The sequence below is a fragment of the Acanthaster planci genome, linkage group LG17 (assembly GCF_054643075.1).
Source record: "Acanthaster planci isolate LZ-2023a linkage group LG17, COTS_SCS, whole genome shotgun sequence".
NCBI lineage: Eukaryota > Metazoa > Echinodermata > Asteroidea > Valvatida > Acanthasteridae > Acanthaster > Acanthaster planci.
In genome coordinates, this window is record NC_141793.1 from 11,087,765 (window position 1) to 11,111,352 (window position 23,588).

Below are 23,588 nucleotides of genomic sequence, written 5' to 3' on the forward strand. Positions count from 1 at the left end.
TTTCACTACCAGTCCTGAAGTATGCTTTAGGCCATGTATCCTTCACATGGATCTGGATAACGATCACTGATCCGTCGTTGGTTTGCAGATGCAAAACTCGCCTGTTGGATGGTGCGAACCAGCGCCGTTACGAACACCGATCGCAACCATGATTGTGAAACCGTAAACTGACCCTAGTTTTTAACATGCAGGCAAAGTTTGTTCTTATTTCCTTATTAACAGAAAATAATTCATATTGTGTGAGTGTCGTTTTTCAAATGAACGCCTTCTTTGTTTTATTCTCTTTTCCCGAAATACAGAAAAATGCTCCAAGAAAACAAGTCTTAACATTGTTCTGCATCGTCGGTGGGCTCGTTACAAGAAAGGCCAATGGAAATTTTTCTTCTAACAAGTCTGTGAAAACTTCTCCATGTTCCCTACTGGGCCTTTGAATTTGCATTCTAAAAGCAACGAAGTGGATCTCGAATGCTCTAACCAAATTAAGGTAAGCCTAAACCTGAATGGCCAAGTACTATCAGGGTGCCTCACTTAGTTAATTTAATGAATTTACATCAGAATAATATGAGAAAACGTGTACTGCTCCATCAATGTTAGTTTAAAAAGATCCACCTGTGATATTGTACGGTCTTTCGTTTACTCAAATGAAAAACAACTTTTTCGATGTTTGGCAACAAAACGAACGGACGCCATACGTACACAGACCTTTCTTTTGTTACTCCACAGAAGCACAAATTTTGCCAACACAGTGTTAAAACCTTGGCCAGACATGAATACAAAATCGTTAAAAATGAATTTACAGAGTTCTAAATATGTAGAGCCAATATTAAAACCCTACAATGCACAGTTTGCGCCCAATTCCCTCCTTGTGAGCCAATGCCAGCAGTTCCTCACACACTGAACGAGAGGGTTTTTTGTGGCAAAGTCTAGGCCCATACTGACAATGAATTGTAGCCACCTACTTCACTGGCCTTGTTAAAGAAAACTGATAAATGTGGGTCCAACCCTGACCGGGACTCGCTTAATCTGGAAGGGCAGGTTCTTTGTAACAAAGCACACCGACAAGGAAGTCAAAGGCACCACGCTTCATTTGCGCGTAAAAACGGTAAACATCATTGTTGGTCTTCGCAAGCAATGCATTGTGCTACGTAAATTGTGACGCACTCTCTGAAAATGAGCCACTTTGGAATTATAGGCCTTTGAAAGAATCTTGCAGTTCGTAATCAATATGAATCCTCAACTGGCATTTTTAACATCAACACAACGTCTTCTTTCATTGTACCAAACTGAGTGACACATCATCAAAAGAAAGAGCTCAAATTCCTCAATCTAATACACCGTAAAACTTGAAAGTAGCTCCGGAGACTCGTGACTCGTTGTTGCAGAATGGGTCACATATTATACGTAACATAGAACTGCTATTGATATTATTTATGCCTACAACACACCCTTGCCTGTGAACGTGCTAACTTTCAATCTAGTCGTGCAGTCGCACCGATCCGGTGACCAACTTCCGCCTTGATGACCCGACCCTTGAAACTGAAGAAAATAATTAGTTCTTGTAAATTTTACAAACTTGGTAAAACATGTATCGCCATAAACGTTCCCTTCCCTTCGAGGGAGCCTTTTTTACATGATGACGCAGCCATTCCTCAAAGGAACAATGCCATACATTTTTCTCACAGAATCAATTTTTGTAGGCCTACATGTTTAATTTAGTTAAGTGGTAGTTTGGTGTAATTCAGTCAAGTGCTATGCGTGTTGCACCACATAGGGAAGACTAGTGTTCCCAGCTCGCATACACAAAAACAGTGTGGTCTTCGAAAACGATAGACGGAAAGGAGGTAAAGGGTCAAGTATCGACGAATACTTCCGTTTGGGGGGGCTCTTTTTTCTCTCGTTTATACCCAATCACATCCTGTAAGCCCGGAATAAGTGAAGATCGCATGACTATAGGCCTCATTGTTTCAAAACCCAGACTGTTGCCCGAGATTTCGTCTTCCATATCGAAGGAAACATCCGAGTAATATCCTCTGAAGAGGCAGTTCAAAATTTACACCTATAAAGTGAGAATGTAGGCCTATCCGATAGAATAGATCCAATGTCAAGCGAAAATTGATTGCGATCACCTAATCTATACCGTCAAATATGTGGGCCTATTGTGGCGGATCCAGATCTTATCGTTGGTTAACTGACAACAGAACCCAGCTCATGGATGAAGCGAACCAGCTTTGTTCGGAGACACGGATCTGAACGTTAACACGCATGTGCAGGCGTGGCATACATAGTGTAAACCTCTGCACAAAAGAACTCCACATGACGTGCACGTGTGAGTGAAACGTCACACGCTCCCGACGGGCCGTGTTCCTAACATTAAAAGATTTAACGATGCATATCGTGACTTGCATTTTTCACATGGAGTAACTGCAGGCCGCAAGATTTTATGTAGACTTGACGAGAAGTCGTTTTAAGTAGTCGTGTTCTAATTTGCCCGTGAGCTTCAGCAGTCGCAATCCATCGGCGCAGCTGTAGCATAAATCCGTAAGATGGGGACGAGGCAAACAATGTTCCATTAGCCTTTTAGGACTATGGCGGACACATTAGGAGGGCGCTATTTGGTTTGGGTAAAATCTTTTGTGTTTGCTCCAAATTTTCCCGCTTCAAATAGCGCCCTCTTATTGTGTCCGCCATGCTTCTAAAAGGCTAATAGTGCGTAAGTTTAAACGGAACACATTGCATGCGCGCACGGAGAGTAAAATCAAACCAATCGCCGACTTTGCAGCAAGTCTAGTTTTTGTAGGACATGTTGTGTCTGGCAATTTTATGCATACAAATCGTTTGCATTGAAAAATTTCTCCACAGAGAGATCATCCACCGTTGAGGGGTTAAAAGTCGCTTGGTTCTTTCACATTCTGTCGTGCAGTTCAAGCGTTGTCAGCGACAGGCACAAAAGTATATTTGCTGATGCTAAATAGGATACGGCACGCATCTGGTGTGTCATCATCGACCATGTCCAACACTCAGCGCGTTGCAGTGGTAAGATTCTCCTCATGTTAAAGTGTAATTGATTCATTTATAAAGCAGAAATTCCGTACAATTATGTTAGAAATGTGGGGACAAGTGAGGCATTAAACTACAGCGTAATAGGTCCTAAGGCAAAGATAGGTAACACCCTACAGCGGCTGCCATGGTGTGTCCATGAGAGTCAGCATTAACGAAGTGAAACAAAATGCATCCTGATGAGGTAAAGCGAACCTTTTCGTTTTACCCCGGTGACAAAATGGCGCGTCAAATAAAATGTTGTCTTGACTGACGTTTCTTTTCCTCATTTTGAAAATGTTTGAGAGCTTACCCTCACGCTGAGAGACTTCTGTCGTAAACCAATATAATTAACTAGCAAAGATTAGCCTAGCTCCAAAAAATAAATAAATAAATAAAAAGGGTAGATTCATCAGCACTTCGGAAGAATTCATAATATTTGGGCTTCAAGAATGCCTGGTTTCAAATAAGGCTTGTAGTTTTGTCAGGGTACAATAAAGATTGACGCATAATAATGAATGTATTTTGACAAAATATGTAATTCCAGAAATTAGGGGTCCATTTTTTTTCGTGTCCCCGTCACATCTTACATATGACTTTGTGAATTCAGAACAAATTTTCTGATTTCCAAGAGTGATGAATAAATACAAAATACATGCCAAACAAATAGTAATAGTTTGAAATCAGTTCCGGTGATATTTCCAGGTCAAATAACAAAGGTCAGGTGTAACAGAGACACAAAATTGTCACACTTTTGGACCCCTAATTTCTGGAATTACCCAAATACAAGCACATTTTTCTTGAGGGCCGTTTTTACCCTTCCAACCGGCTGCTCCGAATGTAAGCCCAAGCCTGGGGGGGTAAAACCGACGAGGGGCATAAAATTCTCAATTTGCTTGTTACCGTGGCATGCGGTACTGCCGCCAAGAAAGCAAACACTGTTACAGGTGCGCCTGCTTCATTTAGGGGATCTGTGATATTTGGAGATCAACTTGACAGTACGTAAGTTTGCTGTTTTGCAGTCCTGCAGAGGTGTTGCTTAACTCTCTTTCTCGTCAACTTTTGTACATGTGTGTTTGTTTAGTTTGATTGTAACGTTTACCTGCAGAAATTAATAATTGAAATGAAATGAAATATTTACAATTAAGAACATATCTAACAACTGCTGTAAACTGCTTGCTGACTAAAGTGACCCGAAATACAAATCACAAAATATGGAGGGCCTGATATTTTAATCCTAGCAGAATCTTTCTCAAAGGCAAAATCAGGTTAAATTTTCGAGTTAAAAGGGTTAAATTTACATTTAACATATTTTTTTTCTGACTTAAGGTAAGGAATACCGTTTTACCCTGGTATCCCCTACTTCTGTTCATTACCCTACTTTGCTCACAGAGCAGATCGTCATGAAAACACTTATCTTTTATTCAATCCCAAGCTCTTGTGGCTGAATGAATGATGCTGGAATCAAGGGTCTCTGCCCACTTTCCCTCCACCCAAATTTGGACTGTCACTTTCTAGACGAGAGGCCCCATCCATAAAGTGCGTCAATGATAAAGATCTTTTTAGAAAACAATATCCCATCCTGAAACATCAAGAACTGTGACCAAACTACGCCGTTAAATCTGAGAAAAATAGTCATCTGCTCAAGGCGGGACCAAGAGAGGGCGCAATTTTCCTAACAATGGAGGCTCCTATGCTTCGCTGGTTAACAAACGATTATAGAATTTATGCTTTACGGTCGCGTGGATACCGACAATTTTGAACACTCTCCGCCAACATGGCTCTTTTCAACCGATGACAGGGGTGTGTACTTGTGCTCAAGGAGGATAAGCACTTTGCCAACGACCACTGCCTTTTTCGGTACACTGCTTTTCTCCAAACAAATCTTATATTCCGTTGCCATGGCTACAGGTAACAGGAGCTAACAAGGGCATTGGTTTTGCCATTGTACGAGCCCTGTGCAAGCAGCTGGACAATGGAATCGTCTACCTGACTGCCAGGAACGAGGAGAGGGGGAGGGAGGCCGTGGCCAGACTCAGCCAGGAAGGGCTCCAGCCTAAGTTTCATCAGCTGGACGTTACCGATCGGGCCAGCGTGAGCCAACTGAGAGATTTCCTACATAAGACGCACGGAGGCTTGGACATACTGGTTAACAACGCTGGGGTCTACCATGATGTAATTTCATTTTGTTTTCAATATGGCTATCCAAGTTTTAATAATCCGCTTTTCATAACTCCTTCGCTGACGGTAACTGCCACTTTCTGTAAGTGTAAGAAAAAGCCGACATTGTGCCCTTAGGCTGGACGTTGAATGAATTAAAATGTCCAGACAGAAAATGTACCCGTTACGCGGCATGATCACGCTTAAATTTGATACTAAATCAGTGATTTCCGACCATAACGTTCGGCGAAAAATAAAGGTTCAGTTCGGCTTGCTTTGTTTGAGGAAGGGGCTACACCGTTTGGGGCTGGTCTTGAAATTATTGACTGGCTTCTATAACTGCAGTTTCTGTGAGCTTCCACAGTACATGTAGTAACATGACTAACTTTCCCTAACACCGCATCAAGAGTTTCCGAATAATGCTCACACCCTTGCCTTCTTAGCTGAACCCGTCTCAGTCTTGAAAATACTAGTGTCTCAAGAGTTATCATCGATACGCCATTGCTCTGTTTTGTTTTTGTGTTTTTGTTTTTTGGGTTTTTTTGTAATGTGTCATTTTAATTTAAGGTAATGAATGCAGTTGTCTCGATGTACATTTGACGTCACATTTAACACAGCCAAAGAGGGTATAGAATATACGCATTCAACGTCTGGGGATGTAATGCATGAGCCAGCATCGTCTGGAGGGTTGAATAGAGTTTAATAATTGCCGTGAGGGCTCACTCGTCGACAACATGGCGAAGATGTGGTTAAAAGTACAAGCCCTTTTCACATTTGCGTGTATACGTGAACCCGGAGAAGAAAGCTATTTTCTGTAGTCTTGACGTGAGTAAAATCACGATATACCTTACAACAGAAAAAAAGGCCACAGTAAATTTGGTCGTACTTACAGGAGGAGTCATCTCTGCCACTGGGAGAGAAGGCGTCGGTTACTATGGCAATCAATTTCGACGCTGCCTTGGATGTCAGCAGAGCTCTCTTCCCACTCATACGAGCTCATGGAAGGTAACATTGTCGACTAGGCAGTGACAACTGATGTTTCTGCTAGGTATTTTGATTATGAAGCTAGGGACTACATTGAAGCTATCAGCGATCCTTCATATATTCGGTGTTTCCATCACAGACGTCGTACAATGAAGACAATGAATACTGAATACAATGGAGGGTTCTATAAGCTTACACAAGACCTGGGAATGGTCGTGTGTCCCGTGTTAAAGAAGCGAGACGGTGGGACAAGAAAAAACTGTGTAAAGGCCGGTTTATACATGTACTTTATGTAAAGCGAAGCGAATTTGACGTCACAAAAAGATTGCAGGGAAATTTCGCTCAAGTAAAAAAATGTGTTCAATTTTTGCGAATTCGTAACGGGAAATTTGATCTGACGTCACAAATTGGCGTTCGTTATCGCTTTTGCGCTAAGTACGAACCGGCCTTAACTCACGTAAGCTGTCGAACGCACCATCTGAGACGCTTGGTCGTGGCAAACACACATCGATCATGCGTCACCGGTTCAGTGTTAATTTGGCGCGAACTCTTGTTCGACCAATCGTTAACTCCTTTCTGTCAATGTGCATTATGCATATTATGCATATTGCAAGTCGAACAGCACTTCCAGGCAAAATTCCTTCATCACATTTTGCCGTCGCCGGGCTGAAGGAACCGTTGCAGTGTCCATGGGCCACGGCTTTGAAGACTAAGTGATAAAAATGTCTCAACTGTAGAAACGCCAGATTTAAAGAGGATTTTCCCAAAATTCTTCAATAAATTCAACTCTTTTTACCAGATTCCTTTTTGATTAATTTTTTTATTTCTAAAATTAAAATCACAAAAGAAAGCTTGCATATTGCGTTATGCTTCTCAGAATCGTCAACGTATCCAGTTTAATCGGGGTCTGGGCATTCCAAAAAATGACCAAAGAGCTGCAAGGTCGTTTCCAAGGAGCCAAGACGGAACAGGACGTGGAGCAGCTCATGCACGAATTTGTGACGTAGGTTCTAGAAGGTTAAAGTTCTCTTCCGTAGAAACCTTTTGAGTGGTCACCGAAAGAAGTATTGGCCCAAACAAAATAACCGTCGATGTCGACGGGGAATTATTAAAAAAAAATCTTCATTATGTCAAACTTGAACTCTTCGAAACTCTGAAATTGTGTAGATAAACTCTAAAAAAATACAGTTACTTTGTTAATGACCCCTTCTGATATTTTGTTGACAACATTGCATGCAATTTTTATATTCCCTTTTCGTTGGCGTCAAGTCAGGCACTCCTGTACGGCACTGCATTATCCGGTGAGGTATAAAATGGCGTCAGACCACTTGAACCTTTCTTGTCAATGACTTTAACATGCGCTTTTGACATTTGCCCCGTCTCGTTAGACTTGCCAAGGCCGGTAGTCACGCCCGTGAGGGATGGCCTGAAATGGTCTATGGAATATCCAAGATGGGGGTCATTGCACTTACCCGGATCCAAGCTGATGACATTGCCAAGGATAAGACTAAGGGTGATGTTCTTCTTACGTGTGTAAGTTGATCTATGTACAACTCTATAGCATTTTGCTTCTACTGTTGGGAACTACATGGAGCAGCAGTCTTGCAGTAGGCCTACAATTCCTGGCAAAAGTGCGTTGTCAAAATGTACCACTGTCTTCCTTATCATCAGATGCCATTATATCCAGCAATTCACGATAGCTAGACACTATCGGCGACCAGGAGGACTTACCACACTGAAAGCACAGTGCAGCCACGCCTATGGCGCAACGCTAGAAGCAACGTAAGGTCCAATGCGACGCCAATAGACCCCACCTCGTAAACACGTGCACTGTAAGCTTGCGGTAGCAAACCGGTTCAAAGTCAGTGCGGCGCTGTTGCAACCTCTTGACTGTGGCGGCGAAACAGTAAATGTTTACAGCAGAAGCGGTGAGACAAGATTAGCTAATTGTGCATGACGGAGTTGGTATATGTATTGCGGAGATACAAAACACTTCTTCAGAGGCAATAGACGGTGCTGCAAAATTAGGGATTATGTATTTCTCTTTCTCCACAGTGCTGCCCGGGCTTCGTGGCCACAGACATGACAAACTACAAAGGGCAGAAGACAATCGATGAGGGCGCCATTACGCCGGTCTACTGCGCCCTGCTACCGCCCGGTTCCAGTCAATTCAACGGCAAGATGTTCAGCGAAAAGAAGCTAGTTGAGTTCTGGTAGAGTCCGAACAATGAGTTTTCGTCGTCGTCTTCTGAGACTTTGAGACATGGAGACTTTTAGACATTCGTTCAACGTTGCTTCTCGGATAACTCCCCAAAAACGTAATAGATAACTGCATGCATGCTCCATAAGCACAGGAATGGAATTCACTTAGAAATCAAGAGAATACCTAATTCAACAACATTAATAGGTAGAGCTATGGGTTGAAGCAAAGCTTCCTTTTTCTAACGTGTGGACAGATACAATCACAATATAAATGACAGATCAGGTGAAAAATATGGAAAAAACGAAAGCATCACACGCAGAGGTAAGACAATTACACATCAAACATTTTAAGAGTTAAGTAGTATTGTGTGTAAGCTTATTAGCTATTTATTTTTAATGTAGATAAGGTTAAGGATGTTTAATCGATTTACTCAAGCTATTCAAGAAGTTATAATGTTGCCCTGGTAAAAAAGCCTCTTTTGTAAGGCCGTTGGAGGAACGTAGATATCTTTTTGAAACACTTCTTGTGCTATATAACTGTATAGTCATGGTTAAAATGGACTAAAAGGGCTTGAAAGTAGATTATTTGAATAATTGTAAGCAAAGTTACCCATATTTAGGTAATAAAGATTTTAAACCCTAAGTGCTTGAAATTGACAAACAGAGGATCGGCATGTTCAATATGATCCGCCTAACAGGAACAGGAGCCTAGGCACAATTTTCCTGGCAACTGCGGCTCCTGTTATGGGGACTACACTTCCTCATCTTGGCTACCAACAAAATGAACGCTCCCCACCAACATGGCTCCTTTCAACCGGTGAAGCTTGTCGTGTGAGGGTTTGTGCTCTGTATTTCGGCCAAGATCAAACACCCACATGACCAAAACTGGCTTGGCGAACATTCATCACCGTCCACTGTCAATCGTCCACCATTAGCCCATATAATGTGTTTCCAACACAATAGGAGGGTGCTATTTACAGTGGGTAAATTTTAAAAGATTTCAACGAAACAAACTATCGCCCAGGTATTGTGTGCACCATGTAATTGGCACGACCAACATTAATGAGTTTAGCGAACCTTATGTTTTAATGTACGGCTAGAGACTTAAAATTTTCAAAGATTTTTTGTTTTAAGTACCTACCTATTTGACTTGTAGGGTCTAACAGCGCCCTTGGTTGGAGCAGGTATGAATGAAACTTCAATATACATGTAGCTGGGTTTATGCGCAAATGTCCTATAAAAACCATGTAACAACAAAACTGGACCCACAATGCCTTTGTCCCGAATGAAGCCACCAGCCGCCATTTTACTGTGCCGAATACAATAGGCGATGGTTCGCTTACGCGTCGTAACTATTGATGCCATTAACGAATTTGGTTAGTAATGGCGAAAAAGCCTTTGTATTACATTTTGTATTTGGAACGGTTAAAGATAGCCGCAGATGGCCTCAACGACCTCTGCGTGCTGATGAAGGTATTAAAGGTCCACATTTACTGATATAAGGTCCCTGGGTTTATGGTGTGGTTTGATGGAGCGTTTTTAGGGCCTGTTTGTTTCACACGCATCACGGTCAGCGATCCAAGAGCTGGTTATCGCTATCCATTCGGTGGGTTGACCGTTCTGGTGTCAGTGAACCAGCGGCAGATCGCTGATCGCGGTCCGGACCTGCGTGGAACAAACTGGCCCTTGGTTGGATCCTGAGTAAGCATTCTCTTCCCACCTCGGCGCCTCCAGCAGCTTCACCATTAGAACCTCTTCTGGGGAGCTAGTTAGCGTAGCGGTTCTTTCCTCGCTTTGCACCAAGGAGTCCCGGCTTGGCCCAGGCTTTAAGTGCATTTGGTTTCCAGTCCATATTCGCTCTCGCAGGTTTTCTCCGGGTACTCAGGCCTTCTCCTGCCTCTAAAACTGGACCTTCTTCCTAACTCAGTAATGTGATGCTGAATAATAAAGATTATAAATAAACGTATAGTTTATTTGTTTATTTTTTGTTTTTTTTCCCTGCCCGACATGTATTTCTTTCAAGAATTCTACCAAGAGAATTGTCATTTTAAAGTGTAAGATACAATATCATGCTTATACTCCTGGATCAATTAAGGCCTGGTTCCTAAATTTATCTTTATGCCTCCGATGATTATCCTCGCAAACTTGGCCGCAAAGTGACATTTGATCCTTGGCCACGTCAACCATGAACGGTGTTTAATACCGATGCTGCATCATCATTTTCTTCCCATTTCAACTATTCATCCTCTCAATATCGGTCATCCACCTTGCAACATCCGTGACATTAAAGGTGAATGATGTTTCTTTGACGAGTCAACCGTGGTCCTTGAAGTTTTGAATCAACTATGGCATCCACGCTGTATCGAGTTATTGAGAATGTGGCATTTGGTTGGTCGACTGTTTCATGTCGTCGCTATGATTAATTAAAAACGCAATCTGTACGTTTGGTACCTTGTTTACCGAGTATCGAAATACTATGTAGCTGAATTGGCTCTGTACAAACTCAAATAAATGAATAAATACACGCTGTGGTTTTTTCTTTCAAATTATGAACCTGCTGCTGTATTTATTCCGAAATTCTACAGAGAGAATAACTGAGAATGAGCATTTATATTGGTAGAGCGGAATGAAACCATCAACATTGTCACCCCATCCGCCCCCCCCCACCGTATGCGTTTCTCAATAGCTCTCTGTCGTGTAGTTGTGGCAGTCTGGATGGTACAGCGATATGATGTTCAACCAGCTTTGGCATTGATTGCGTTACCCACGACATAAATAAGGAACGTTAATGAATGAACCCTTTTGAGGTTGTTTGTGCAGCTATGTTGTTTACTGTTCTGTGTACACAAGCCCGATAGACCGGACACCCACATGACCAAAACTGACTTGGTGAATTCCATTCCTGTGTTAGTGGAGCATGCATGCAGTTATCTAATTAGGTTTTTTGGGGGGTTATGCGAGGAGCAATTAACGTTGAATGAATGGCTAAAAGTCTGCATGTCTGAAAGTCTAAGGAGACGATGACGAAAACTCATTGTTCGGACGCTACCAGAACTCAAGCAGCTTCTTCTCGCTGAACATCTTGCCGTTGAATTGGCTGGAACCGGGCGGTAGCAGGGCGCAGTAGACCGGCGTAACGGCGCCCTCATCGATTGTCTTTTCCCCCTCGTGATTCGTCATATCTGTGGCCACGTAGCCCGGGCAGCACTGTGGCGAAAGACATTTAATATATAATGTTACATACATAATACGACCACGCGTTCTTAATTTTATAAAAGTCTTGTCTATTGAGGAGACAACGTATACGGGACACAACGCATGCGTTTTTCCACCAGGTTCACACAAGTGCAAGCTCTAATGGTTAACAAGTTTCCATCGGCTGAAAACAGCTAGCAAGCTTTGTTTGTTTGGTTTTTTTTTCGGTTCCAGAACAGTTCCATCGCCAAAGGAAGTCAAGAGGTCGCAACAACGCCGCACTAACTTTGAGCCGGTTTGCCACACCGCAAGCTTATGGTGCACGTGTTTACGGGGCGGGGTCTATTGGCGTCGCACTGCACCTTACGTTGCTTCTAGCGTTGCGCCGTAGGCGTGGCTGCACTGTGCTTTCCGTATGGTAAGTCCTCCTGGTCGTCGATAGTGTCTATCTATTGTGAATTGCTGGGTATAATGGCATCTGATGATAAGGAAAACAGTGGTACATTTTGACAACGCACATTTGCCAGGAATTGTACTGCACTGAGACTAGGCTGCTCAATGTAGTTCCCAACAGTAGAAGCAAAATGCCACAGAGTTGTACATAGATCAACTTACACACGTAATGAGAACTTCGCCCTTCGTCTTATCCTTGGCAATGTCATCAGCTTGGATCCGGGTAAGTGCAATGACCCCCATCTTGGATATTCCATAGACCATTTCAGGCCATCCCTCACGGGCGTGACTGCCGGCCTTGGCAAGTCTAACGAGACGGGGCAAAAGTCAACAGCGCATGTAAAATTCATACGACAAAAAGGGTTCAATTATGGTGTAACGTCATTTTATACCGCACCGGATAATGCAGTGCAGTACAAGAGTGCACAGCTTTAGGTCGATGAAAACTGAATTTAAAATTTGCATGCAACATTCTTCACAAAATATCAAGAGGTCAATAAGAAAAAAGTGACTGTTTTTCAGACAGTTTCTGGGACCATAGTCGATAAATTGAGAGACATATTGTCAGGTCTATTTACAAAAATGGAAGAGTCAGCTATTGTCAGAATGAAGAATTGTTCCATAATTTCTCTAGAGAAACTGTCAACCATTATATTTTATTTTTGAAAATACTTCTTTCGGTAATCGCTATCTTTGAATTCATTTCTGACATCATGGTGACAAAGCAGGAAAGCACTCAAAAGGTTATTACGGAAGGGAACTTTGACCTTCTAGAACCTACGCCACAAATTCGTGCATGAGCTGCACCACGTCCTGTTCCGTCTTGACTCCTTGGAAACGACCTTGCAGCTCCTTGTTCATTTTTTGGAATGCCCAGACCCCGCCTGAACTGACTACGCTGACGATTCTGAGGAGCATAACGCAATATGCAAGTTTTGTTGTGTGATTTGTTTTTTAGAAATTGGAAAATTAATCAAAGAAGAACCATAAATTTCCGGGTAGTCATTGTGCAGTTGTTGGAAGCAGCGCCTAATGACGCAAACAGGGGGTTGAGTTTTTATGGTATACCTAATATCATATCGCAATTGTATGCTGTCTGTTTCATCTATTCATGCCAATTTTGCTATTTTATCTACGAAAAACCTGAAAAATAAAACATTCCAGGGCAAAATTACCAGCGCAGCGACGCGTGACGGTCGCAATCGTTAATTGTACGTGAACACCGCTTCAAAGGTCAACCGGAAGTTCCCTGTGTCGGCAACTCCGGCTGACCGAACAAGTATACGCGCAATGTGCGGTGCGCCCGCTGGAGTTGGTAGTCCACTGTGTGTTTCTTTCTCCAGGTTTATTACGGTCGGCACAAAGGCATGCCGAGTCCAGATAGTTTTAATATATATATATGACGTCCGCAATAAAAACACCGAATACCAAGGATCGCCGATCGCTTCAATGTAGTTCCTAACCTCATAATCGAGACACTTTACAGAAACATCGGTTGTCACTGCCTAGTCGACAATGTTACCTTCCATGAGCTCGTATGAGTGGGATGAGAGCTCTGTTGACATCCAAGACAGCGTCGAAATTGGTTGCCATAGTAATCGACGCTTTCTCCCCAAATGGCGGATGTGACGCGTCCTGAAAATACAACAAAACTTTACTGCAGCTTTTTTATTTCTGTTGCAAGGTAGCGTAGTTTTATTGATGTCCAGACTACATAGAATAGCTTTGGTGTTTGGGACCTATACACACAAGTACGGAATCATATTGCTGGTTGAAGTTTAACTAGTTTTTGTTCAGCTCAGTGGAGTTTCAGTAGTTTATCTTGCAATTGTGTGCAATCATTGAATTCAAATTCGAAATTTACCACTCAACAACTGTTTTGATTCGGGTTTTTTCAAGTTCTAACCTGGACGGTACTATTGCTTACTTCAGAAGGCGATGGTTTGTATAACCAATCTTGCGCATTCTCAGAGTTTGGAATTTTACAAATTCATGAGTTTATCTCAGAGAAAACAAACTCCACTTAATACTTGTGCAGATTACATAATCTTATTTACTTTTGTGACAGTAACCACTTGGACCCATTTCAAGAACCTGTTTGTGATGATGGCACAGACAAACAATTCAACACAACACCAGTGACCCCGTACAGAGAAGTATTCCCCATTCTAGTCATCCTATGTAGATCAGCTCGTTAACATAGCCATTTGAAATTCCGTTTGATTTCAAAAGTAACAATTTCTGGCACGAAATGGGGGAAGGGGTGGGCAATAAATGTAGGCTAACTGTTGGGTTGCGTTTTTGACATTCTGCATAACTACCAAATCGGCTTTAGATTCTCAGTAATCTGCTTACGTTAAATAATTCCCATTCCATGACTCCATCGCGGACAGTAACTGCCACTTCCTGTAAAATAATGTAGGAAAAAAGCTGGTAGTGTGCCGTTGGCTCGCGTTGAAAGGTTAAATGTCTATGATTAGTAATGACACGCCCATAAAATGTTCCAATTTATTTTATACACCTGTGTGTAACAACCAGCTCGTTTTGATATATTATGTCAATGTTCCTAAAGATGCTATTCGTGCTATGATAGTATGCACAATATTTCGTTAGTTTGGATAATGAGTGATATTCAGTATGAAGCATATTATGTAACGCCTCTGATTTAATTTCCAGTCTCTTGAGACCGTTTGCGATTCGGGATTATTGTACAATGATGGGAGAGACACCGGCGGAAATAAGTTTCAAGAACTGAATTCAGCTTCAGAAATTCCTTTCCAGCTTCCTCTATCATGTTTGTAAAAATGTTTTGTAAATGATGGGCCCTATCTTTTCCCATCTGATAACGCGCTGCAGCAGACAGGGCGCTACGGCAGAAAGAACAGCCTTCTTTAAAGATCATATTGCAAAAAATATGAAATTACTTTATAGTAGACTGCTGCATTGTTGACCAATACGTCCAAGCCTCCGTGCGTCTTCTGCAGGAAATCCCTCAGCTTGCTCACGCTGGCCCGATCGGTAACGTCCAGCTGATGAAACTTAGGCTGGAGCCCTTCCTGATTGAGTCTGGCCACGGCCTCCCTCCCCCTCTCCTCGTTCCTGGCAGTCAGGTAGACGATTCCATTATCCAGCTGCTTGCACAGAGCTCGGACAATGGCGAAACCAATGCCCTTGTTGGCGCCTGTTACCTGTAACCATGGCAACAGAATGTAAGACTTTTGGGTGAGAAAAGTAGTTTGCCGAAAAAAGGGTTGTGGTTTTTGGTGCGGCATTTATCCTCCTTGAGCAGAAGCACTCACTCTTCATTGGTTAAAAGAGCCACGTCAGTGGGGATTATTCAAAAAATTTTGGTATCTATGTAACTGTAACTCTTCTATTTCTTAATCGTTTGTGAACCAGCGAAGTACTGTCCTATTAAATGAACCTCCAGTGTTACCAAAATTGAAATATCCCCACCGTCACTACCTATTCGCCCGGCTGTACGTTCCGTTCACCTGGCCTGTGCCGCGCATGTTTGACGATCCATTCGATTGGTATGCCCCACGCCTCCCATATTGGGGGCTGGCCCGTTGCGTTGCCCACCCGTCACCCCGTACCAGCGTTTTTGCTTGACCGGACTGCGTTTGCCGTGTATAATATGATATTGCCATAAATCTCAATGATACTGACGTGGTCATTATATGAAGACCATTCAAATTTAATCTTTCCGACGGGAAAGAACCTTAAGAAAATAACCTCCTGGATATGAACGATCAAAGAATAACCACAAAATTAATTCCTTATCCACTACGCTAAGCGGGGTAGCTCGGTCGAAGTTCTTCTCTCCATCTTTTCGCTCCCAAGACCCTGCGTAGTGACGTCGAAGCTGTTCAGTGCAAATTGAATTCAAATATCCATAATATATTTCGGCCAGGTTCCTAACAAGGGGCGTTTCTCCATAAAAGCCTCGTTGTTAACAGCGGTGGGTGGTGGAATCGCGTGTCTTAAGACCCTTTTACGTTTCCAATCTTACATGATACACGTTGTCGTCAAAACCGTAGCCTACATGTTATCGCCGACCCCCCCCCCCCTTCTCAATGAAATCAGACTTTAGAATGGCAGCATCGATGCCGTCTACTTGACAATGTTGGCCTGTTATGTGTCATTTTTCGGTTATCAGAAGGGCCTAGTTTTACCAAGAGCACTGTTTTGTGGCTGGGCATTTTGGTTGTAGACCATGCACAGCATTTTTCAATTCGCCATGAAATTCCCTGTGAGTCCAAAGATAAAAATGAGAACCCAGTTGACGAAAGAACATATCTGCCTAGTCAGGTTTAGATGGACACGGATTGCTTGTGCACAAAGCACTCGCCTCTCAACGATGTAATTCCAGGTTCGAGTCCCGGCCCACGTCATTTGTGAGAAGAGTTTTGTGGTAGTTTAAGTGTCTCCAGTATCACGAGAAGTTATTTTCGGTTTGACACGGTTTTACCCCCTCAGCAAAAATCAGCATGTTCAATTTTCTGCACTCCGTTGGCAGATGTAGGTTGACAGCTGCCCAAGGCGCCTGTCTTTGCCTCATTATTACGTTGTAGTTTAATGTATCACTTGTCCAGCACAATTGAACATGATTGTATTGCATTTCTGCTTTATAAATTAATCAATTACACTTTAACGTGAGGAGAATCTTACCACTGCAACGCGCTGAGTGTTGGACATGGTCGATGATGATAGTCAGATACGTGTCGTGTCCTATTAGCAATATCCAGTAAACTTATGTGTCTGTCACCCGCAACGCTTGAACTGCACGACAGAATGTGAAAGAACCGGGCGACTTTTAACCCCTCAACGGTGGATGATCTCCCTTTGTGAGACTTTTTCGAGTGCGAACGATTTTTATACATAAATTGCCAGACGCGTTGTCATGAAACTAGACTTGCTGCCAAGTCGACAATTGGTTTGATTTTACTCTCCACGCGCGCATGCCACGCGTACGATGCACCGTCTAATCATAATGCCTTTGCGTCATAGGACTTTGTTTGCCTCGTCCCCATCTTACGGATTTATGATACAGCTGCACGGGCAAATTAGAACACGACTAGGCCTACTTAAAACGACTTGTCGTCAAGTCTACATAAAATCTTGCAGCCCGCCTTACTACATGTGAAAAATGCAAGTCACGATATCGTTAAGTCTTGCCGAGTTATAATGCACAACATAAAAACTGGAAGTGACAAAATTGCAAATCATGGAACGAAACATTTGCTGGTCTAGATTAAACTTAAGGCTAGTTCTGGTGTCAGTCAACAAACAGTCGGTTACTGATGACATCATGAGATCTGGATCCGTGTGTGGGACAAACAGGCCCACGCATTTTGACGCTATACAGATTAGGTGGTTGCCAGAGGTGGTAACAAGTCGACTTTTGCAAGTCCAAGTCAAGTCACAAGTCATTTGGTCCAGTCACAAGTCACGTCACAAGTCATTTGATCACAGGTCAAGTCAACTTGAAGTCAAGTCACAAGTCAATTTGGTCTATGTATAGCAAGTTACAAGTCTTTTTTGTCCAAGTACAGGTCAAGTTGCGCTATTATGTGTGATTTCAAGCCATAGCCTAGTCTTGGTTCAACAACCTTCCATATTTATTCTGCAATCCGCGACACGAACCACACAGGAAGGTTTTGGATATTTTGTTTGACCAGGGGCGGCAACAGACTTCAGTAAGAATGGTATGCATAATTCATATCACCTGGGTGATGATCGACGGAAGCTATGCAAAGTAACCTGTCAACCGAACGAAGTCTTAAGACGGTTATTTTAAGAATGCAAGGTATAAGTTGGCAGGCCTAGTTTAAAGCTGAAATGGGTTTGATCGAATGGTTTTTTTTTTTTGACCTGGTATAAGTCATAATTTGCAAGTCCAAACCAAGTCACAAGTCATTTTTTGGAAGTCCAAGTCAAGTCACTAGTCACAAAAATAGCGGCTCGAGTCCGAGTCAAGTGACTCAAGTCTACAACTCTGAGGTGATTGCGATCATGTTTCGTTTGACACTGGCTTTTCCACCGGAAAGGCCTACATTCTCACCTTATAGTGTTGTAAAGTTCCGTCTTTCGAGAATCTTACTCAGACTGTTCCTAGTTTTCGATATGGTAGACGAAAATCCTGTGCAACATTCTGCGCCTTGAAACAATGTGGCCTAGTCATGCCATCTTCACTTATTACGGGCTTATAGGATGTGAATGAATATAACCAAGATAACAAGTGAACCGCCCTAACGGACACGTCACTCCCTTTCGTCCATCCATGAAAACCATGCTTTGTGTGTGTGCTTGGAACAGAAGTCTTCCATATGAAGCGTAACACGCGTAGCACGGAACTGAATTATACCAAACTAAATTAAACACGTAGGCGTACAACAAGTTATGCTGTGAGAAAAATTCATTGCATTGAGGAATGGCCACATCATCTTGTAAGAAAAGGGCTCCCTCTAAAGGACGTTTATTATTTTCAACATTGGAACATTTATGGTGATACGTATTTTACCGTTTGTAAAATTTACAAGAGCTATTTTCCCCCTCAGTTTCAAAGGTAGGGTCATCAAGGCGGAAGTGGTCACCAGATCGGCAGTGCACGACTAGATTGAAAGCTATAGTGTGTTTACAGGCAAAGATCTGTCGTAGGCATAGGCCTAAATAATAGCAGTTCTGCGTTATAGCTGTAATATACACAGCACATAATGCATTGCGTGCGAAGACCAACAATGATATTTACCGTTTTCACGCAGACATGAAGCGTGGCGGCCTTAAATTCATTGTCAGTGTACTTTACCACGAGAAAACCTGCCCTTCCAGATGAAGCGAGTCCCGGTCAGGGTTGGACCCACATGTATCAGTTTTGTTATCGACAAGGCCAGTGAAGTGGGCGGCTACAATCAGTCATTTCACTGTCAGTGTAGGCCAGGCTGGACTTTGCCACAAAAAATCTAGCCACCCGTTCAGTGTGTGTGTGTGGAATTGCTGGCATTGGCTCACGAGGAGTGTAAACTATGTATTGTAGTGTTTTCATATTGGCACTATTTAAAACTCGGGAAATTAATTTGTTGATTTTGTGCTCCCGGCTGGCCATAGTTTAACTGCTGGAAAATTTTTGCTTCCCGCGATGTAACAAAACAGAGGTCATAGATGTCCGTCTAGTCTGTTCAAACATCGTCAAAATAAAAAATTGCTGCTGCAGTTGTTTTTGTCTTTACATCATCTAAACCGAAAGACAGCGGTACATTGCCACAAGTGAACCTTTCATTAATTTTATTGATGAAAGCAGTAGGCCTACATATACATTCCCATATTATTTTGACACAAATTCCTCAAGTAAGGCAGCTTTGACTTTAAGTAGCACTCAACTATTCCACTCCAGTTTATGCATTCGAGCTCCAGTTTGTTGCTTTATAATGCAAATTCAATTTAACCCCAAGAAGGAACATGGAGAGTTTTTTTACCGTTAAGCACAACTTACAGTACTGCATAGAAAATTCAATGTTCTTTCTGGTTCTTCGTAATCTCCAAAATCTGTCCATGAAAGTTGTAGAATATATTAGGTATTACAGGCCTATTCTGGGAATATTTTTTTGTACACTGTATTTAGAGAAAAGAGACTACTTTTCAGCTTTGATTTGATCATTAAATCAGCATCCCCCCCAAAAAAAGTAAAGTGACCTGCGAAAGGAGGCTAATTAGTGTAATTTCATTTGTTCTGAGATCAGTGTCAAGCTCAAATCTGATCGAAACCTACTTTGAAAAATCGATTTTAAAAAGTAAGATCATGATTTATGACCTTTCACTCTTCGCTGAATGAAGTCAATGAAGAAAAACTCACTTTTTTCCCCCAGGAAGTGTCAGTCAGAATCATTTTAAAAGCGAGGACACGAATCGGGCGGCGGTTGCCAATTTTGAGAGCGATTCCTTTATCTAACCGAGCGCCCTCATCTGGTCGATCAGCCTACCATGTACCAGCATGCAACGCACTAGCATTTTAGAAAAAAAACGTGTGAAACTTAACTGCACATGGCGCAGCGGATTGCATTGGTAAGCCACATTCTGGGTGAAGTTACTTGAGTTTTTAACCTTTTTAAGAGGGCTTGTTATAGACCCCGACAAGCAGAAGATGAAAAGAGTTCCATGATATCTAATTGTCCACCAACATCGACGTCAACATGCGCTACCGGTATACCAACACAGTGTAGGAGCCCCAGAAATGTAACGGGAATTTCCGTTTTACAGCCACATCGTAAGTAAACCAAAGTAGGGGCCTACTTTTCTACGCCTACTTGGCAAAGCTCCCCACATCATTGGGATATCACACCAAGGATGATCATGTACACCACGTCTACACTTGTGCCTCAGGTATCAGCATGACTAGATAGCACATCTACTGATCTAGTACACATTTGCCACCATTTTTAGGGTGAAATCCATTGTTTTTGTTGGGCATTTACTTATTTGTATTATATGTTACTTATATTTCCTCCCCAAATCTTAACCCCAGCTCTGATGAGTACTTGCATAAGGTTTAAGAGGCATAAAGATGTCTATGTGCCGGTCAAATGTTCAGGTAACTGGAGCCAACAAGGGCATTGGTTTTGCCATTGTGAGGGCGCTGTGCAAGCAGCTGGACAATGGAATCGTCTACCTGACTGCCAGGAACGAGGAGAGGGGGAGGGAGGCCGTGGCCAGACTCAATCAGGAGGGGCTCCAGCCTAAGTATCACCAGTTGGACGTTACGGACCGTGTCAGCGTGAAGAAGCTGAGAGATTTCCTGAAGGAGACGCACGGCGGCTTGGATGTACTGGTCAACAATGCTGGAATACCCTTCAAGGTACAACAAGGGGATTGAGTTTTGGAGTTTTGATTTTTCAGAGTGCAGTTGGGGGAAAACAACAGTGTTTCACATTTTTACTTGCCTTGTCCTGTACTCCATTCTAGAGGAGCTCTCCTGATTCGTTTGGCACTCAGGCATCCGTAGTCATGGCAACCAACTTCACCGCCCTGTTAGAAGTGAGCAGAGCACTCATTCCACTGGTTCGTTCCCACGGAAGGTATCATATCTTCTTTCTGTGTTTAGGGCAGACAAAGTTTTTCTTGGTCAAAACATGCCAGGTTGCAAGGAAACTTGCCTGGATATTTCTCAACCCAAGTTTTGTAAAATCACCCACTCAACATAGAGTTATAGCTTAAGTTTATGCGAGAATTTTTTCGGGAAAACTTTCCCAATGATCCAATGAACTCCAAAGATGGGACGTTTTATGCAGAAGTTACGAAGATCGTCATTTCATCACTTTCACACATCTCCATTGTTCCAGAATCGTCAACATGGCCAGCACAGTTGGGCGGCATGTCTACAGCGAGATGAGTGAAGAGGTCAAAGGTCGTTTCCAGGCCATCAAGACAGAGCAGGATGTTGAGCTGCTCATGAAGGAATTTCTGGAGTAAGCCGTCAACCAGAATATGCTAAGTTCTGGATGATATTTCACATCAGTACTGTAAATAAAATTTCAGAGGCCTCCATTTCGAACTTTTTCTTTTGAGACTTTGGTTTGATATTTCCCCAGAATGTTCAATATTGCAAATGTTGCTTCAGTGGTGAAAGTATTCAGGCATCGCTGTACCAACATGTGTGTTGCCCTGCTTTAATCTGAAGACATGACGTCTGGCACCTTGTCTCTTTTTCTGTTCATTACTCTTTCCCTTAGGAAGTCGTGCCATTGGGAAGAGAGAGTCTTGTGAAAAATGTCAATCGTGCACCAGTCTATCTGTTGCTTTAAAATTGTTCTGAGTGTTTTGTCCCACTGTGAATATTTGAAGTAAAAACAACCTGAAGTTTGAACTGAGCCTTTGCAGTGAGAAATTTCGCCAAAGAGGATGGGTTTTATCGACATTGTTATGTGTCGTCAGTCTTATGGTTGATCTCCTCAGACATGCTAATGCCGGGGATCATATGAGGAAAGGCTGGCCCAACTCGGCCTATGGCACAAGCAAGATGGGGGTCATTGCACTTACGCGGGTGCAAGCTGCTGACGTCACCAAGGACAAAACGAAGGAAGACATTCTCCTTACATGTGTACGTGAAGTATTTTTATAGTTTCTAGAGTTCATTTACAGTGAAGCAGGCTTTTAGGTAGAGAACCTGTCATGGTTGTAAGTTTTCAGATAAGACTGTTACAGACATTTTTAATTATTTCAAAATTGGTTGCTTGAAAATAAAAAATCAAAATTACTTCTGGTCTAGATGTTGGCTTTGGCTTTACTGATCTAAAACAAATTGGAATTGAACATGCATTGCATTGGCCGTAGAACATAAAAAATGTAGACTTTGAAATAGGAAAGAATTGTGAAAGGTTGGAGAATTTTAGTCAGAAATATGCTTGTTCTTTTTTTTTTGTGACAGTGTTGCCCAGGTTACGTGGCTACAGATTTGACCGATCATAAGGGGCCCTTGACGGTTGAAGAAGGGGCTGTTACACCCGTCTTCTGCGCTCTGCTTCCGCCAGGCTCGAAAGACCTTAATGGAAAGATGCTTTACCAAAAGTCTGTTTTGGATTTCTGGTAGCCTGAGAACTAGACTCACCTCCACTTGTGGAAAAACAGTGAACCAGGAGAATAATTAATTTCCAGTTTCTTATCACAAAATGGATCACAAGCTCTCAAGATACCTGGTAATTTTTACAAAATGCCTTCTTCGTGGACAAACTTTTAACCACCCCCATGATTTCCTCTTTGAAAGTATCCTTGTCCAAATTGAAAGAGGGTTGTCTTGTTGAACTGGTCCTGAAAGTTAACGTTATTTCCTTCTTAAAGCTAGAAATGGTGGTGAAATTTAATTTATATGTTACTTGTCATGAGGTTTAATTTATGCATTTATGAATTGGAAATTGCTTGAACATTTAATAGAAGAGTTATGGCGAGATTTTTACCTGAAGATGTATCTTTATACAAGTAAGCTGTTTTTTGAAGATGTTTGATAACAAGCAAAATGCTTGATAATATAAATTTTTAGTGCATTAATTAGGTACATTTTGCCACTTCGTTAAGAAGACAAGTGCCGTGAGGTATGTGCTCATGCAGCATATTACAGTGACAAAAAGCTTTACATGGTAATAAACACTTTGATATTGAAAACAGTCAGGTTTGTGTGCTTTATCGGATATGTTCAAAGTGCCATGAAAAACTGGCTGCCTTCTAGTTCTTTTGGCGCAGTTGGCGCAAAGCTTGAACCCAACCGTTCTTTTTATTATTCCTGTTATATTTCGTTCGAGCAAAAGCCATTTTGTCAAACCGGTGGTCCATTTTCCTTGGTAACCAACGTAACAGATATTGCGCCCTCTAGTGTCATCCCAACTATGGTTGTGACCGGCCCAACTATGTATGGCTCAAATGAGTGACAGAAGTTCAGTGTGTGCTTCCGACATTGTTAGAATTACATCATCATCTTGTGCTTTTAGAAAAAAAAAGTTTCTATACAGATTAAGTGCCATATTTTAGATGAATTATATCAGAGTGAACTGCATAAAGGTTGAGAAGTTTTT

General features: G+C 42.2%; 3 protein-coding genes across 10 annotated transcripts in view; 2 read left to right on the forward strand and 1 right to left on the reverse strand.

The window, feature by feature from the left end:
- The window catches only part of LOC110973485 (carbonyl reductase [NADPH] 1-like), a 28,474-nt gene extending 16,526 nt beyond the window's left edge, over positions 1-11,948 (forward strand). The window contains exons 1-8 of one of the 5 annotated variants that reach the window (XM_087148247.1): positions 1-162; positions 300-484; positions 2,860-3,033; positions 4,948-5,211; positions 6,089-6,201; positions 7,058-7,183; positions 7,569-7,713; positions 8,236-10,348. In XM_087148247.1, coding sequence (XP_087004373.1) covers positions 2,962-3,033; positions 4,948-5,211; positions 6,089-6,201; positions 7,058-7,183; positions 7,569-7,713; positions 8,236-8,397 — 882 coding nt within the window. In that variant the 5' untranslated portion in view covers positions 1-162; positions 300-484; positions 2,860-2,961 and the 3' untranslated portion in view covers positions 8,398-10,348. Of the gene's footprint in view, positions 163-299; positions 485-2,859; positions 3,034-4,947; positions 5,212-6,088; positions 6,202-7,057; positions 7,184-7,568; positions 7,714-8,235; positions 10,349-11,811 lie in introns of those variants that run through there. The other 4 variants (XM_087148249.1, XM_087148246.1, XM_087148248.1 and 1 more) reach the window with 4 other exon arrangements.
- Positions 10,346-16,857, reverse strand: LOC110973484 (carbonyl reductase [NADPH] 3-like). 2 transcript variants are annotated; one of them, XM_022224341.2, is made up of 7 exons: positions 16,702-16,857; positions 14,955-15,218; positions 14,386-14,436; positions 13,553-13,665; positions 12,812-12,937; positions 12,193-12,337; positions 10,351-11,589 (listed from the first exon to the last, which is right to left on the reverse strand). In XM_022224341.2, exons 1-7 carry the CDS (start codon positions 16,726-16,728, stop codon positions 11,428-11,430), a joined length of 888 nt encoding a protein of 295 aa, XP_022080033.2. In that variant the 5' UTR covers positions 16,729-16,857; the 3' UTR covers positions 10,351-11,427. The 2 variants fall into 2 exon arrangements, with proteins under 2 accessions (XP_087004370.1, XP_022080033.2); XM_087148244.1 differs by lacking the exon at positions 16,702-16,857 and having other exon boundaries at positions 10,346-11,589; positions 14,955-15,325.
- LOC147796351 (carbonyl reductase [NADPH] 3-like) lies at positions 11,873-23,183 on the forward strand. Of its 3 annotated transcripts, none has more exons than XM_087148253.1 (6): positions 11,873-11,995; positions 20,618-20,881; positions 20,989-21,101; positions 21,366-21,491; positions 21,979-22,123; positions 22,451-23,183. In XM_087148253.1, exons 1-6 carry the CDS (start codon positions 11,993-11,995, stop codon positions 22,610-22,612), a joined length of 813 nt encoding a protein of 270 aa, XP_087004379.1. In that variant the 5' UTR covers positions 11,873-11,992; the 3' UTR covers positions 22,613-23,183. The 3 variants fall into 3 exon arrangements, with proteins under 3 accessions (XP_087004379.1, XP_087004377.1, XP_087004378.1); XM_087148251.1 differs by lacking the exon at positions 11,873-11,995 and adding an exon at positions 17,289-20,409; XM_087148252.1 differs by lacking the exon at positions 11,873-11,995 and adding an exon at positions 17,297-20,091.
- Positions 23,184-23,588: the final 405 nt, after the last annotated feature.

Bases quoted from the DNA above. Each gene is read 5' to 3' on its own strand.
- LOC110973484 (XM_087148244.1), bottom strand. From the start codon at position 15,302: ATGCCGCACCAAAAACCACAACCCTTTTTTCGGCAAACTACTTTTCTC. The intron at 13,666-14,385 runs GTAAGCAGATTA...TTGTATTTTCAG, and splicing joins TGGAATGGGAATTATTTAAC to GACGCGTCACATCCGCCATT. The intron at 12,338-12,811 runs GTAGGTTCTAGA...CCGTCTCGTTAG, and splicing joins CTCATGCACGAATTTGTGGC to ACTTGCCAAGGCCGGCAGTC.
- LOC147796351 (XM_087148251.1), top strand. From the start codon at position 20,374: ATGATCATGTACACCACGTCTACACTTGTGCCTCAG. The intron at 20,410-20,617 runs GTATCAGCATGA...TCAAATGTTCAG, and splicing joins CGTCTACACTTGTGCCTCAG to GTAACTGGAGCCAACAAGGG. The intron at 21,492-21,978 runs GTAAGCCGTCAA...TGATCTCCTCAG, and splicing joins CTCATGAAGGAATTTCTGGA to ACATGCTAATGCCGGGGATC.